The sequence below is a fragment of the Dromiciops gliroides genome, chromosome 4 (genome assembly GCF_019393635.1).
Source record: "Dromiciops gliroides isolate mDroGli1 chromosome 4, mDroGli1.pri, whole genome shotgun sequence".
NCBI classification, from domain to species: Eukaryota; Metazoa; Chordata; class Mammalia; order Microbiotheria; family Microbiotheriidae; genus Dromiciops; species Dromiciops gliroides.
In genome coordinates, this window is record NC_057864.1 from 467,460,084 (window position 1) to 467,476,582 (window position 16,499).

Sequence of the window (16,499 nt, forward strand, 5' to 3'; positions counted from 1 at the left end):
ATGCTTTCTTCCTTTTCCTGTCTCTTTTTTCAGACGCTGGAAGAGGAGCTGTTTGGGAATAATGAAGAGAGCTCAGCCTTCAAGGAATTCTTGAGTCTGCTGGGAGATACCATCACACTACAGGATTTTAAAGGGTATGTTTTATTTTTATCTATCTCATTTGGTTTTATATCCCCTTCATTTCCCATTAGACCCCTCCCCAGAGAGCTATCCCACATAACAACAAATTTGGGGGGAAAAAAGGAGAGAAAAGAAATTCCGTAAAATGAATTAACATTTATCAACCAAATTTGACAGTGTATGCCCTACTCTACACCCACTGTCTCCCACCTCTGCAGAGAAAAAAGAGAGGTCCATTTTCAGATCTCTTCTTGGGACTCAGGCTTAGTCATTATAATCACACAGTGTTCAATCCTCTCCCTCACCTCTTTTTGTTCTTTCCATTTGTCATAGTTATGGGGCGGCTAGGTGGCACAGTGGATAGAGCACCGGCCCTGGAGTCAGGAGTACCTGAGTTCAAATCCGGCCTCAGACACTTAATACTTACTAGCTGTGTGACCCTGGGCAAGTCACTTAACCCCAATTGCCTCACAAAAAAACAAAAAAACAAAAAAACCCCAAAACATTTGTCATAGTTATAGTGTATGTTGTTTCTCTGATTCTGCTTACTTCATTCTGTATTCATTCATGTAAACCTTCCTATACTTCTCCAAAGTCATATCCTTTACTATTTATCAAAACTAGTATTTCATTACATTCAGGTACCATGATTTATTTAGCCACGCCTCAATATATAGACTTTGAAATATACATTTTAATAATAAGAAACTGCTTGGTTCCCTTTGACATAGACTAGAAGAAGAGTTGGAGAAGGCCTCACCTGAAGCCAACACACCTTTGACTTATACCTGGGTATTTAAGATGCAACTTGGGAAACCCATGGCCCAGGGCTCCCTAACTCTGTCCAGCTTTGGGGGCTGACCTAAAATATCAACCAACCAAAACAAGATTGGGTTTAAAACTACAAGCCCCTGTTTTTCTTTGGCAAAAACTGGCTTCAGGGAGAGTCCCCCCCCCAGCCCCAAGCTTGGTTAATTTGACTTATCTGCCTTCTGGGTAGCACATAGCTCCTGGGCCAACATCTGATCCAGCCCTCAGAGCGGTCTGCCAGTTTCACTGCTGGCAAACAAACCCAGCTGTGGGTCTAAGGAATCCATCCAAAAAATGTTACCATCTTCACAAAATTGTGGGGTTTTTTTTACTTTTGTTGGTGTGCTACACAGCAACCCTGTGAGGGTAGGTGCTATTATTATTCCCATTTTATAGATGAGAAAACCAAAGCACCAAAGGGTTAGGTGACTTGCCCCAGGTTTCATGGCTAGTAAGTGTCTACAGCAGGATTTGAACTTGGGACTTCCTGGTTCCAAAAGGTTTAACAGAGCCTTTAACAGAGACCTTCCCAGTGTCTGGGGTAGGCACTTGGCTCTGCTTTTGGCAGGGAGTCTCCAGGTATCCAGATGGGCAGGCAGTATTGTATAGCTATATTCTAAGGCTTGAAAAAGAATTTGTATATTTTTAAACAACTAATTTATTGCTAGAATTTCTGCAAGTCTGGTATAGTCTGCTCTAAAGATACTTCCCAGCTGGTTTTCCTGACTAAATGAATTCCAGCCCCTCTGTTCTTCTCTCCTAGTCTCTTCTTATCTCCTCAGCTCATCTCCCTGCCCCTCCTTGTCTGCTCTCATTCTCCCTCCCCTCCCCTTCCTTTCCTTTCCCTCTTTCCTCTCTTGCCCTTTCTTCCCATTCCTCACTCTTCTCTCTTCCACATTCAGCTTCTCTTCCTCTCTCACTCCTTTTATCTCCTCTCCCCTTCCTTCCCTCTCTCTTCTCCCCCTTTTCTTTACACCATCTTCCACCGCTCTCCTTTCTTCACTTATTTGCAGTATAGTAGATGGGGCCCTGGATACGTAGAGTCAGGAAGACCTGAATTCAAGTAGAGTTTGGGGATTGTTTTTTTAATATTGTATGCCCATGAGGGTAATAGGAAGTTGTTCGTTGTTCTTGAGTTATTGTTCAATGATGCCTGACCCTTCATGACCCCTTTTGGGGTTTTCTTGACAAAGAGATGGGGGTAGTTTTAGCCATTTCCTTCTCCAGCTCATTTTACAGATGAGGAAACTGAGGCCAACAGGGTTAAGTGACTTACCCAGGGTCACACAGCTCTTAAGTGTCAGAGGTTGGATTTGAACTCAGGTCTTCCTGACTCCAAGCCCAGTACTGTATTCACTGTGCCACCTACCTGTCACTCAAATAGGTTTTTATGTGACCCTGGGTAAGTCACTTAACCTCTCCATGCCTTAGTTTACTTATCTTCATAATGGAGGCCAGGACTATGTTTTGGGGATGTTGAGCTTTTAACCTGATCTCTAAAGTCTAGGATCCTATCATCTTTCCCATCTTATCCTTTTTTTAATCTCCTTTGTTTCTATCCTTGACTCTTGTCTCACTCTCCATCTCTGCCTTCCTCACTCTCTTCTTCGTCTCAATATAGTGGATAGAGTGCCGGACTTAGCATCAGGAAGTCCTAAGTTCAAATCCTGTCTCAAATACTCTGTCACCCTATCACCCTCTCTGTGCCTCAGTTTCCTCATCTGTAAAATAAAGGAGTTGGACTGGATGACCTCTAGGGTCCCTTCTTTTTCCAAATTTATGATCCTGTAATCCTTTCCTCTCTTCCTTCCCTTATTCCTTTTTTTCATCTCTCCCTTTCCTTTCCCATGTTCCCTTTCCCCCCATTTCTCCCTTCTGACCTTATTCTACTTATTCTCTTCTCTCCCTCTTTGTCCTGTCCTTACTTCTTCTCTCTCAACTTCTCTCCTCTCCCCTCTCTTCCACAAGATCCTTCCCCTACATCTCCTCTCCCCTTCTTTTACTCTTGACCCAAATTCTCCCTTTCCCTACCCCTTTTGCTCCCTCCTCTCGTTCCTCTTCCTCTCTCCCAGCTCCTTTCTTCTCATGCCAAATCTCTTCCTTTTTCCCCTCCCCCACCCCTGCCCCTCAGCCTTGCCCAAGCCCTGCATCACAAGAACATAGATCTAGAGGCTCTCTGTTCCTCCACCTCATTTTATATATGAACAAACTGAGGCACAGAGAAGTCGGGTCATTTTCCTGGGGACACACAGCTAGTCTGATGTGGGATTTGAACTTGGGTCTTCCCATCTGCCTCATTCTGTGCCCCATCTGCCTGTCTCTTGGGGGCATCCCACTAGGAGGTCAGGTCCCCTGTGCTGTGCTTTCTGCTGCTCAGTCATTACTTCTCTCTCCTGCCCCTCTTTCATTGGCAGCTTCCGAGGTGGCCTGGACGTGACCCACGGCCAGACCGGGTTGGAATCGGTCTACACGGTATTCCGGGACAGGGAGATCATGTTTCATGTCTCCACAAAGCTTCCATTTACTGAAGGCGACGCCCAGCAGGTAACCTGGTTTGGTGAGGGAGGTGCTTGGGAAGGGGCACCCAAGGTGAAGACAGCCAGTGAATGGACTTTGGGGCCTGGGGAAGAGGCCCTTTGATCCCACGACCTCCCCTAACAAACGAGTCACCCGGATACAGCCCTTTGTACCGTCCAGAGTGCTCATCTCCATATTTGAGCCTCACAGCTCAGGGCCGACGTCCCTCACCTCATTTTACACAAGTGAGGCACAGCAGAGCAAGGTCACACCCTGGGTTTCAGAGACCTTCTAACTCACCCAATCATCGATTTGAAACTTGAATGGACCTCAGAGGCCAGCTAGTCCAGCTGGCCCATTTCACACAGGAGGAAACTGAGGACCAGAGAGGTTAAGTTTCCAGTCACATAGATGGAAACAAGCAGGATTGTTGTTGAAATCCAGGTCCCCTGGCTGTAAATCCAGAGCTGTCCCCTCTGTGGGTGCCACCTGACCACACTTGTTTGCATAATTAGAAGGGGAGAGCCTCCCAGATACCTCCTCCAGTCTTTTTTCCATCCCACTGCATGCCCTGCTTCAACGATGGAGGGCAGTGCCTTCAGTCCTGAGCTTTTCCTATCATCTCATAGGCACATTCCAACTTGTATACAGAAAAAGAAAAGTATGTCGTGTTCAGTAGGCATGCAATGCATTTGCCAAATCATAGTAACCACTATTGTAAATTGTTGTGAAATCAATGGAGTTAGCGTTCTCCTTACCTAGAGAAACTGAGGCACAATCTGCTCTCAAGACCCTGAGATACCACCCACCTACACTCACACACACACACACCATACCATCAACCTTTCCTATATTTTGACTCTGGCCAAGATCTTCCTTAAGACCCTGCCTCCATCCTCTAAGAATTGGCAGCTCCATCCCTGTCACTCCAACGTTCATGCATCTCTCAGCCTTTTACTCCTCGTCAGCCTCTGTGAGAGCCAGCAGGCCTCTGCCCAACCTTTGCACCATGTGTCTGCATGCCAACAATGGCATTCCAGAGCACAGAGCCCGGGGAGGGAGCACAGATGGAGAAGTACAACCACAGGGCCCCCCATCCTCTCAGGGAAAAATACACACACAACCGCCCAAAATTGGCATAAGAAAAATGATGTGGCTCTGAGATCAATACTGAGTGTCCCCAAAACAAATGGGAGCATCCGTGTTCTTGCCTCCAAAAGGGCTTTCCATAAGGGGTCACCTACAGCTTCTCCCTATGGCCCCACAGAGAAGCGTACTTCGCCCAGGTTACACAAAGTCCCTCCACCATTTTGCATTGTTCATGTCTTTTCCCATCACCCCCTATTAGGGTCTCTTCTCCTCCAGCCAAGATGACCCGATCTCCGCACCTCTGAATGGGACCTGGTTCACTAAGTCCCTCTTCTGTGTGTTTCTATGTTTCTTCTCCTCCTCCCCTAGGTTCCCCTTCCCCAGTTTTCTCCATCTAGCCACACCCATGACTTCCTTGGAGACCCAGCTAAAAGTCCACTTCCTCCAGGAAACTTCTCAGCTGGCTCAAGCTCTCTCCACTCCCATCCTAATCTGCTCTTGGCTGAGTGCCCCTTTGGTCCTTGGGATCATGGATGTTGCTTCTTCCATTTCCTCAAAGAGTTTCAATGTGGGGGGGGGGGCGGGGTAGTGTCCTTTTCCCCAGATTGATCCCAAGCTCTCCAAGGGCAGGGATGAGGGCCTCTGTTTAACTTCGTATTCCCTGTAAGTCCTTAGACTAGGACTTTCTGCTTGGTTCTCTACCTGGAACAGGGACCCTTTCAACTTGACCCCCAGAGACCATGTCCCTTTTCCCAGGAGACTTCATCCCCTCATCTTTGGAACGCCAACTTGGAGCTAAGCTGTCCCCATTAGTGGATGAGTCAGTGCAAACTCACCTGATGCACTCACTATATGTAGCCTTCACCCCAGACATCTGGCCATCTCTTCCTGCTCCCCTTGCCCCTGCACCTCCAGCCCAATCAATGCTACCATTGCTTCTGAAAAGGGGGTGATGTTTGGCTGCCCCGGGCATCACTCGACACTCCCGTAACTCCCCAGGCCATAGCTTTCAGCCCTGGCCCAAACTCCCCAATGTAATATTGTCTTTTCCTATTAGAATATAAACTTTTAGAGACACTGTCTCACTTTTGTATACATTTTGGCAACACCTTGCACATAGTAAGCACTAAATAAATGCTCATTCATTCATTCATTCACGGTAGACACTTAGTAACCACCCCTCAGACACTTACTAGCTAAGATCTGTAAAACTAAAGGATTAGTCCCAGTGAGCTCTGAGGTCCCTTTTAGCTCTGTTATCTTTGATCCAGTGAAAGCTGCCTGTTAGCTGACTACTGGGAGGGCTTATTTTATAATTTTCAGGGCTTCTGAAGAAGAGAAAGGAAGAAAGTTTCCCAGGGAAAATTGTCTCTTTGTCCCTAATCTCCCCCGCCCAGGCTTGGGGCTCAAGCATAGAGATGCTAATTAAGACTTCCCCGGACCCTTGTGCCCCTTTCACCCTGGTTAATTGGTTCTGTAGGAAAGATGTTTGTGCAGGCTCAGCCCCACAATCAATAATATCACCTCAGGCTCCCAGACTGACTCTCAGAAGAGCTGAGAGCACTAGGGACCCCTCTCATTAGGCTCAGGGAATATCTCGGCTGAGCCAGGTGTGCTGTATCAGGGTTTCCAGACATTAAAATGGGATTTGTTTACAATTTGATTACATTTGACAAGTATTTTTGGAGTGCCTGGGCCCGTTGCTAAGGGACGATACAAAGTTTAATGTAGGTGGCTCGATGGTGTAGTAAAAAGAGCCCTGGGCCTGGAGTCAGGAAGAACTGAGTTCAAATCCACGCTTCAATAGTTACCAGCTGTGTGACCCTTAGCATGTCACTTAACCTCAGTTCACCTCAGTTTCCTCAACTGTAAAGTGGGGATAATAATAGCCCCTACCTCCAGGGGTTTGTTGTGAGGATGAAATGAGGTTATAATTGTAAAGAACTTAGCGAGGAGCCTGGCGCATAGTAAGCACTTTCTAAATGTTTGTTCTCTTTCTCCCCCTCCTTTAGCTAAGAGGTGACTCGACCTGAGGGAACCTGTGGTTTAATTTATAGGATCACAGTTTGGGAGCTGAAAAGCATCTTAGAGACCATCTCATTCTGCTACCACATTCACCAATAAGGAACAAGAGAGCTAAAAGTGACTAGCCTACAGCTACACAGATATTAAGTGGCACAGGCAGGATTTGAACCCAGGTCTTTAGACCCCAGATCTTTCCACTGGATAAGAGATAGAGAGCTGGAAGGGATCTCATCTGGCCCAATCCCCTGTTTTAGAAATGTGGTTACTAAGAGATGGGAGTTTAAGTGACTTGCCCATGGTCACACAGGTGGTGGGATTTGAACCCAGGCCCCTCTGACTCCAAATTCATCTCCCTTGCCTCAGAAGCCCAGTAGAACTAGACCATATGAATGTTGACACTGGTCAAGACACCATCTTGGAGAGTGTGGCTGTTTGGTTCTCTCCTCTATTTTTTTTTTCCTGATTCATAATAACAGCCAAATACTCTTGCTTCCATCTGGCTCAGCTCCAGAGAAAGAGACATATCGGGAATGACATTGTGGCTATCATCTTCCAAGAAGAAAACACCCCCTTCGTCCCCGACATGATCGCCTCCAACTTCTTGCACGCCTACATCGTAGTCCAAGCTGAAAACCCAGCTGGCGAGACCCCATCCTACAAGGTAAAGGGAATTGAAACTAACTCACTTGACATCAAGGGTTGGTGAGTAGAAGTGGGACAGCCCTCAGCAATTCTGGTGATCCTTTGGGTCCCAAGTTTGGGGTTGCTCATTTATTTGCTAGGCACGATGGGGGAATAGAAAAGACAAGAGGCTCTTGGTAGGTAGTACTGTCAAGGTGGGCAGATGCGCCTACCCAAAGCAACCTAAGAAGGAGCGGAGTCTGGCCCATTGGAGACATGATGAGGAAGATTGGGACACCATAGGAATAGCAGAACATCTCATCTTGCTTGTCTGTCCCTTGGGCTTATAGGTGGGAAGCCGCTTCTCCACACATTCAAACTATCTTAATCCTATGCCTAGTTATTGATTCGTTGTCTCCCCGACTAGAAAGGCAGGAGCTGTGCTCTTGACTTTCTCTTATCCATAGGACCTAACACAGTGACCCCAGAAAACACTTAATAAATGCTTGCGGCCTGATTGGCCCCTGGGTCACAAACCCAGACTTAGACTCCGAGCCTTCTGGCCCTGCTGGCTGGAGGTTTAATTTCTTCCACTAGCAGCAGGGCATGTGTGGTGCAGTGTGTTGGGGGAGCTGGGAGCCAGGTCAGAAATCCAATCAACAGAGCTTACCGATCATTTCCTGAGGCCGAGCCCAGTGGTTTGGGTTGGGGCTGTTGTCTCTGTGCTCGGGGATGGAGAAGCCTGACCAGATGTAGCTCCTCCCCCTCCTTTCCCCTCGGCATCACCCTAGGCCCGCTCCTCCCCTCCCCCAGCCCACCAGCCTCCTTGCATCTGTCCTACTTTGCAAGCCTGATAAGTGGGCAAGAAGCCAAGGCCAGGCACACGTCAGCAAGCAGCAGGGAATGGGAAAGGGCAGACTGTCCGATAAGCAGTGCAAACCCTCCCAGACAGAAAGCAAAAATGACCATCAATGGGAAAGTTTGGGAAAGGGTCACAAAAGAGACAGTCAGAGACAGAGAGACAGAGAAAGAAATAGAGACAGAGAGATGGATAAAGAGACAGAGTGAGGAAGAGAGTGGGGGAGGGAGACAGAGAGAAAGAGAGAGACAAAGAAACAGAGACAGATAAAGAGGCAGAGAATGAGGAAGAGAGGAAGAGGAGAGAGACAGACAGAGAAAGACAGAGACAGAGAGATGAATAAAGAGACAAAGAGAGTGAAGAGGATGAGAGACAGAGGCAGAGAAAGAGTGTGAGGAGGAGAGACGGGGGAGGGGGGGGGGAAAACAGGGACAGAGAGAAAGACAGAAAGAGAAATCCCAGCCTGAGCCTGGTTATCTCTACCCCAGTGTTCTACAACAGTGATTCTAGAACCTAGCATTCTGGAGCTGAAAGAACCCTAGGAAGGGCAGACAAACGGGGACAGCAAGGGTCCATGGACCTGCACCAGGCAAATACTCCTGCTGCTTCCAGCCTCTGCCCATCTGTGCCTGGTTAAGCTCAATTGGTGTTAACAAGGTCAAGGTCCTGGGGCCCAGTATCATATAGGTTGGTTAACTAGTGAGTCACTGTGCTAACCAGCATGGTCTATTCTTGTTTTTGTGTCACAGACTCCCCTTCTCAGAATAATGTTTTTACATGCAATTAATAAATGAATGAATGAATAGATAGATAATAGCTGGCCTTACGATTTGCAAAGCACTTTACAATTTCTATCTCATTTTATCCTCACAACAATCCTGAGAGATTAGGGCCATGATTATCCCCATTTTTACAGATGGGGAAACTGAGGCAGACCACAACTAAGTATCTGAGGCAGAATTTGAACTCCCCACCACTCTACAGCCTAGCTGAGTATGATACAAATACCAGTGCATAGTATTACAAAGGAAACCAATTACATTGAAATAGAGTTATCAAAATGTTTTTTGAAAGGAAAAAAAAGTCCACAAGCCTCAGGTTAACATCCCCCGACCCAACAGAAAGAACTCTGATCTTTGGAGTTAGAAGAGACAGGGTTTCCAATCCAGACACTACTGCTAAATCTAACTAGCTGTGTGACCTTGGACAATTTCTTTCTCTCATATTCCTCTATACTTGTAAATTGAGACTAGTGCTGTCTGCCCCGTGTGCCTCCCTGGGCTCTTCTGCCTACATGGAAGTGCTTTGATCAATTACAAAGTGCTTCCCAATGATCTGGTTGCATTTATTATTTTTGTGAGCCTTGTCTACATTTGTAACACATCCAGCTGCCCGATCATAATGGGGACTGAGAGAGTGGATGGATGGGTCCTGTAGCCCATCCCGGCTATAAGAAAACAAGTTAGTTCTGGCTCTCCCAGTGGTCAGAAGTGTCATCTCTGCATCCGGAGGACAGCACAGCTTTGCATGTCTAATGCATCATTTCCCCATTGTATCCTGGGAGGGAAAAGAAGACTTCTCCCTGTAGGAAGTCACGTTGCTCAGCAACAGGGCTGGAAGGAGAAGTTGGCTTTCTTTGCCAAGGAGGCATTGCCTTCCAGTAGAGCAGAGGGGCTGTGTGCCCTCGGCCACACTCTTGGCTGAGAGCTGCCTCCAGCTGCCACGTGGGCCGACTGGTGCTTCTCTGCCGGTTGGGCTCAGTAGCATGTGGGTGTCCCTGGTGGTACCGGAGCAACCACACCCACCTCCTGTTCCCTTTCCTCTCTTCCTCCCCCCGTTTCTGACTCTCCGCTTGACAGGTCTCAGTCACTGCTCGAGAGGATGTGCCGCTCTTCGGTCCACCCCTGCCCAGTCCACCGGTATTCCAGAAGGTAACGCATCCTTCCTACCTTCATCCATCTCTGCCCGTAGGCTCTGGACACCTGAGGAGCTCTGAGGGGCCCAGGCAACAGCTGGCTGGAGCCTGTCTCATTCCCCACTAAGGCTGAAGTTTGGGGGCCTCCCCTAAACTCTGCATATCCCCAGTCTTTATCAATGAACCCAGGTAAAAGATGATCACAGAGGGTATTTGACACCATAGTCCTCCCTATGCCAAAAAAACTGCAACTGCATACAAACATACCTATACACACATGCACATGCACTACATGCATGCATTTATTATATAAAATATTTATTGTGGTCTGTGTATATGTGTACACACATGTTTGTATTCTGAGACATTTATGTGGGCATGTGTGTATAAAGATTTGGGGATGACCTATATGCGTAACATATTATATGTCGTCCCAAATTTTCATACGGAGTCTTCCAAGATTCTAAATTTTTAGGACACCTTGAATATGTTTAGCTATATAGATATATAATGCACACAATATAATAACATTTAATAATATGTAAATTATATCTTAATTATGATACCTATTTCTATATAATAATTAAGAGAAAGAGAGACAGAGACAGGGAAATTAAAACTTGACCTATAATTTCCTTGATAATTCAACATTCCTAGGTGAGGAAACTCCCTCCACCAATGTAGGTTAGCACCTCCACAATTTAGAGTCTTAGAAAGTTGCCTAGAGCAATAAGAGATTAAGTGATTAAATTAAATTAAGAATTTAAATGTTTAACAAAATAAACAAAAATACAGTACAACATAGATAATGTGGATTTGTGGTTTTCTTTTTGTTTGTTTTTGCGGGGCAATTAGGGTTAAGTGACTTGCCCAGGGTCACACAGCTAGTGTCAAGTGTCTGAGGCCGGACTTGAACTCAGGTCCTCCTGAATCCAGGGTCAGTGCTTTATTCACTGAGCTACCTAGCTACCCCGAATTTGTGATTTTCTAAGTCAATATGGCCCACAGGGATCCTTTTCTGTTTTAATTTGACATCACTTATCTAGAGAATTTTCGAGGTTAAGGAACTTGTCCAGGGTCACTCAACCAGTATGTGTCAAAAGCAAGATTTGAATCCTGTGTCCAAGGCTCACTGCCTGAATGATCTTGGGCATAACTCTAACCTCCCTGGGCCTTAGTTTCTTCATTGGTAAAATGAAGGGGTTGGAGGAGATGATCCATGAGGCCCTTTCTAGCTTTAGAAAGACAGCCTGGTATAATGAATAAGAGATCTGGCCTTGGAATCAGAAAGCTCCGGGTTCAAGTCCTGACTCCGTGAGCCTGGACAAGTCCTTTAGCCTCTAAAGTTCTCTAAACCAGTGGCATCAAACCCAAATAGGACCAGTTCCCTGTGGGCCATATTGACTTGGAAAACCACAAATTCACATTATCTGTGTTGTATTGTATTTTTATTTATCTTGTTAAACATTTCCCAGTTACATTTTAACCTGGTTCCAGCTGCACTCAGGACTTTTGTGGGTCAGGAGGTCGCCCCCCTCTGCTAAACAATTCTCCAGAACCAAAAAGTACAGAGATGGGGCCAGCATACATTGACGGGGGAGGGGGGGGTGTTAATCCCAGAGTGCTCTCTAATGGATGAAATCACAAGTACAACATGTGTAACCTATAAACCTATTACTTGTCTTATCAATGAGGTAGGGAGGGAAGGAGAGAATGTGGAACTCAAAAAAATTTTTAATGGATGTTAATTTTTGTTTTTACATGTAATTAGAAAAAAACATGTAATTGGAGAAAAAAAAACAAAATATTTTTAAAAAGAAAGAAAAAAGGGGCAGCTAGATGGCGCAGCGGATAAAGCACTGGCCTTGGATTCAGGAGGACCTGAGTTCAAACCTGGCCTCAGACACTTGTTAGCTGTGTGACCCTGGGCAAGTCACTTAACCTCCACTGCCCAGCAAAAAAAAAGAAAGAAAGAAAGAAAGAAAGAAAGAAAGAAAGAAAGAAAGAAAGAAAGAAAGAAAGAAAGAAAGAAAGAAAGAAAGAAAGAAAAAAGAAATCACAGGTACAAACACTGAGACATCCACACAAATGTGTCACTTTCACTTGCACCAATGGCCCGACTCTACTTAGGAAATAGAAGCATGTGGGTCCTTCTTGAGCCAGCAAAACATAGGGCCCATGGGGTGGGAGTGGGGAGGCTCTGTGGTCTATTGGGCAGCCGCTGGGTGATCTGGAACAGGCCTGCCTGGACTTTCCCAGCATATGCATTCAAGAACCATTGTAGGGGAGGACCCAGTATCCAGGGCCTCCAACCATTCATTCAGCTAATGAAGCCTCAGGTGGGTCTAGGGGTCTGATGATGCCTTACATCTCTTCCAGAGCCCCGAGTTCCGGGAATTTTTGCTTACCAAACTCACCAACGCGGAGAATGCCTGCTGCAAGTCGGACAAATTCGCAAAGCTTGAGGTGAGAGCCACGTGGAGTTTGGGACCTCTGCCTAGGAGACAGCATGGGCCGGGAGAGCAAGTGCCAGACTCAGGGTCAAGTGCCTCGGACACTCACCAACTGTGTGAGACTGGGCAATCTTCCACCCCCCTCAGCTTTATTTATAAAATAAGGGTGGTGGGGCAGCTAAGTGGCGCTGCAGTGGATAGAGCACCAGCCCTGGATTCAGGAAGACCTGAGTTCAAATCCGGCCTCAGACACTTGACACTAGTTGTGTGACCCCGGGCAAGTCACTTAAACCCTCATTGCCCCTCCCCCCCCAAAAAAAATTAAGGATGGCAATGTGTGCAGCACCCCCTTCACAGGGCTGTTGTGAGGCTTACAGGGGATAACAAATAGCATCGTATAAGTGATGACAAGGCAATAAGACCAGAGAGCCGACCTGGGCTTGGGTCTTGCCTCTAACACTGTCTGGTCCTGTGACCCCAGGCAGGTCACGCCCTCTCAAGGCCCCAAGCAACTCTTTGAAACTATAAATTGCTGAGAAGTTGCTAGCCTGCATTAGCAGAGGGGGTTTCCTCCCCCAGAAGTTCCGTATGCCCATAAGACCACAGGTCCAGTCCCTTGTTGTTCAGTCCTATCTGACTCTTCATGGCCCCATTTGGGGTTTCCTTGGCAGAAATCCTGGAGGAGTTTTTCATTTCCTTCTCCGGCTCATTTTACAGATGAGGAAACTGAGGCAAACAGCATTAGGTGATTTGCCCAGGGTCACACAGCTGGTAAGTGTCTGAGGCCAAATTTGAACTCAGAAAGATGAGTCTTCATCATTCCAAGCCCAGCTACCCAGATACATTTGTCCTTATATAAATGATCAGTTGTCATTTGTCCTAGCCTGTCCCTGTCCCTCTGTCCACCTCACCCAGGTGCCCCTGAGGTCCATCCTCTAAAACAATTTAGAGACCCAGGCTTGGTTCCTGCCTCCAGGGTTCTAGCACTGACTTAGTTTTTCTGGAGGAACTTCTGTCCCTTCCTCTTTCCTAGCTTTTCACCCCATGACACCTCATGCTTTGCCCCACCCTCCCCTAGGGCTCATTCATGCTCCCAGTTCCTGCCGGAAATCCTGGCCAGAGCCATACTTTACATTTTCCTTCTCCTTTTTTATTCTCCTGATCTATTGGACTCAGCACTTGCCTGCTGCCTTAGTGACCCAGAAGGTCCAAGTGCCTGGCTGTTCCTGGCACCCTGAGCTGACGGCCCCTGGGGCAGGTGTGCGGTCACCTCGAGTCCTAAGCCTTCCCCTAATGCTTCACTGGAGAAAAGCTGAGTCTCCAGACAGAGTCTATGGGTGTTAAGCCTAAGGGAGAGAATGCTCAGGCGGAACTTGAGCACTGTTTTGAAGTCTCACAGAAGAGGGATTGATTAACTCGGTCCCCTTGGCCCCAGCTAGGACCTATTATAGGTAAAAGTTGCAAAAAGGCAGATTTAGGCTCAAGGCAAAGCTAAATTTCCTGATATGGAGTTGGAGACATAGTGGATGCACTATCACACGGGGAATCCAGAACTGAGTTCATTCAAATCCTGCCTTAGACACTTCCTAACTGTGTGACCCTGGGCAAGTCACTTCACCCCGTCTGCCTCAGTTTCCTCATCTGTCAAATGAGCTGGAGAAGGAAATGGCAAACCACTCCAGTATCTCTGCCAAGAAAACCCCAACTGGGGTGACTGCAAATGAGTAAACAACAACAATCTGTGTGACTCTGGAGTAGTCACTTAATCTCTCTCAGCCTCAGTTTACTCATCTGGAAAATGAGAATAATAAATAGTACCTATGTTTTGAGCTAATAATACATGTACTCCATGAACCTTAATATAAATGGTAGCTATTACTTACAATTAGAATGGGCTGCCACAGGAGGTAGTTGGCTGGTAAAGCCTGGATCACCTCTTGTCCAGCATATGGTATGAGGCCGCCAGGGAGATTCTGGCCGGGTCTAGGCTGGGCTAGATGACCTGGCAATTCTGGGATTCCGTGAAAGGGAACAGTAGGGGAGTGAGGACACTGGACCGATGTAACTTGTTATTGTTCCTTTAATGAGGACAAGAGAGAAGAGGAATGGGCGGAAGTGTGGGTGGAGAAGAGAAGGCCTGATACCTGGCACCCAATAAATGGGGAAGAGGGATTAGTTTGACTCTGCATGACCCCAAAAGGGCTCTGGAGGGAAGTCACCAAGAGGAAGATTTAGGTGGGGTGTCCCTGCCAACAGCTGGAGCCGTCTAGGGTTAGAACGAGGGGTGATGAGGGTTCCCCTCATTGCAGAGCCTTAAGCAAAGATCCAGATGACCACTCGTCCAGCCAATTGCGGCAGGGATTCCTGCTTGAGTTTGGGTCGGCTCCAGTGGCTTCTGAGATCTGAGCTTCTCTGATGATTGCTCGCAGCCCCTGGGAGAGATGGGTGAATCTGACCCTGCTGACCTCCCTCCGCCTGCGTTGTTCTTTCAGGACCGGACCCGGGCAGCCCTGCTGGACAATCTCCATGATGAGCTTCACACCCACACGCAAGCTATGCTGGGGCTGGGGCCTGAGGAGGACAAGTTCGAGAATGGGGGCCACGGGGGATTCCTGGAGTCTTTCAAGGTAAAGGACAAGAGAGCAAGGCTTTGGCTGGGGAGGGGGGGAGGGAGGGGAATGACCGATTGAAGATGGCTGGTCTACCCCAGACCCAATCCCTGGATGATGGCTGGGGTTAGACCGATCAGCAGGGCAGCAGATGGATCAGAATGAAGCTGTAGACTTGAGATGGGGCAGGGGGAAGGCAGAGGAAATTACTGGCATTGGGGGAACCTCTCAGCCCAGGTGAGGTGAGGGCTATGGAACACAGGGGAAAATAAAGTGAAGCTTCCAGAGTAAAAACTGAGCCCAGGGGCAGCTAGTTGGCATAGTGGATAGAGCACTGGCCCTGGATTCAGGAGGACCTGAGTTCGAATCCGACCTCAGACACTTGACATTAGCTGTGTGACCCTGGGCAAGTCACTTAACCCCAATTGCCTCAAAAAAAAAAAAAAAACCAACCAAAACACAGGGGCAGCTAGGTGGCACAGTGGATAGAGCACCGGCCCTGGAGTCAGGAGTACCTGAGTTCAAATCCGGCCTCAGACACTTAACACTTACTAGCTGTGTGACCCTGGGCAAGTCATTTAACCCCAATTGCCTCACTAAAAAAAAAGCACGAGCGCACACACACACACACAAACCTGAGCCTAGTCCATTAAAGGGAATGCCCTTAAAACTTGCATAAATGAAAATCACAAAGTTGCAAGAGATATTATATTAGAACATTCACTGCAGAATCGTAAAGAACTCAAACTTAGTAAAATACAGACAAAAAAAAGAAAGTCAAAGATGTCTTAAATGAAAATTTACAAAGACTGAGGAGAGGGGTGGGGAGTAGGTGGAGCAGAAGAATACCTCCCCAATCTGTTTCCCTGAGCCCTACCAACCCCCCTGACCATTGAAACTAAAATCCAGCAGATATCTAGCAAGTACCTTCCATGTATGGAGAGTATTGCACTGGGCACCAGGGATAGAAAGATTAAAAAATAATAATAATAACTCAGTCCTTGCCCAGGTGGCCGAGTAAGCAGAGAGGAGGGGACAGATGCTAGAGATGTTGTTGTATAGGCGGAAAGGACAGCACTTAGCCACCGATGGCATATGAGAGGGGGGAGGCCCAAGTAGCAAGGAGGATGGCGATACCCTCTACCTTTTCTCCTCCTGGCTCCGAGGTCTGGGGCAGCGGCAGGAGTCCATATTGAACCTTCAGAGTAGAGGCTGGGGAAGCCGGGAGTCAGTAAGTCAGTCAGTCATTATCTTTTAGGCACCTGTTAATTACTGGGAATATGATGCAAACAGTCCCTGCCCTCAAGGAGCTTACATTCTCATGCATGAGATCTTTCTAGGTGCTGGCCTCCCTCTCTGCTTGGGGAAGGTCTGTAGAAAGATTAACTTTGTGGGGGGAGGGGTATCGAGAGCCAGTGGAATGGTGCTCCTATTCTCCTGTTGATTCCTCCTTGGATAGAATACCAGGCTAGGCCAGGGGA

General features: G+C 47.3%; 1 protein-coding gene across 6 annotated transcripts in view; it reads left to right on the plus strand.

Annotated features, from left to right (window-relative positions):
• Window positions 1-16,499, plus strand: part of RAP1GAP2 (RAP1 GTPase activating protein 2) — a 298,254-nt gene that overhangs the window by 253,467 nt on the left and 28,288 nt on the right. For all 6 annotated transcript variants that reach the window (XR_006356225.1, XR_006356224.1, XM_043999908.1 and 3 more), the window contains 6 exons: window positions 34-134; window positions 3,345-3,474; window positions 7,067-7,222; window positions 9,901-9,972; window positions 12,336-12,422; window positions 14,902-15,036. Coding sequence is in view for 4 of the 6 variants with exons in the window: in XM_043999908.1 (XP_043855843.1) it covers window positions 34-134; window positions 3,345-3,474; window positions 7,067-7,222; window positions 9,901-9,972; window positions 12,336-12,422; window positions 14,902-15,036 (681 nt within the window). In the remaining 2 variants the exon portion in view is untranslated. The remainder of the gene's footprint in view (window positions 1-33; window positions 135-3,344; window positions 3,475-7,066; window positions 7,223-9,900; window positions 9,973-12,335; window positions 12,423-14,901; window positions 15,037-16,499) is intronic.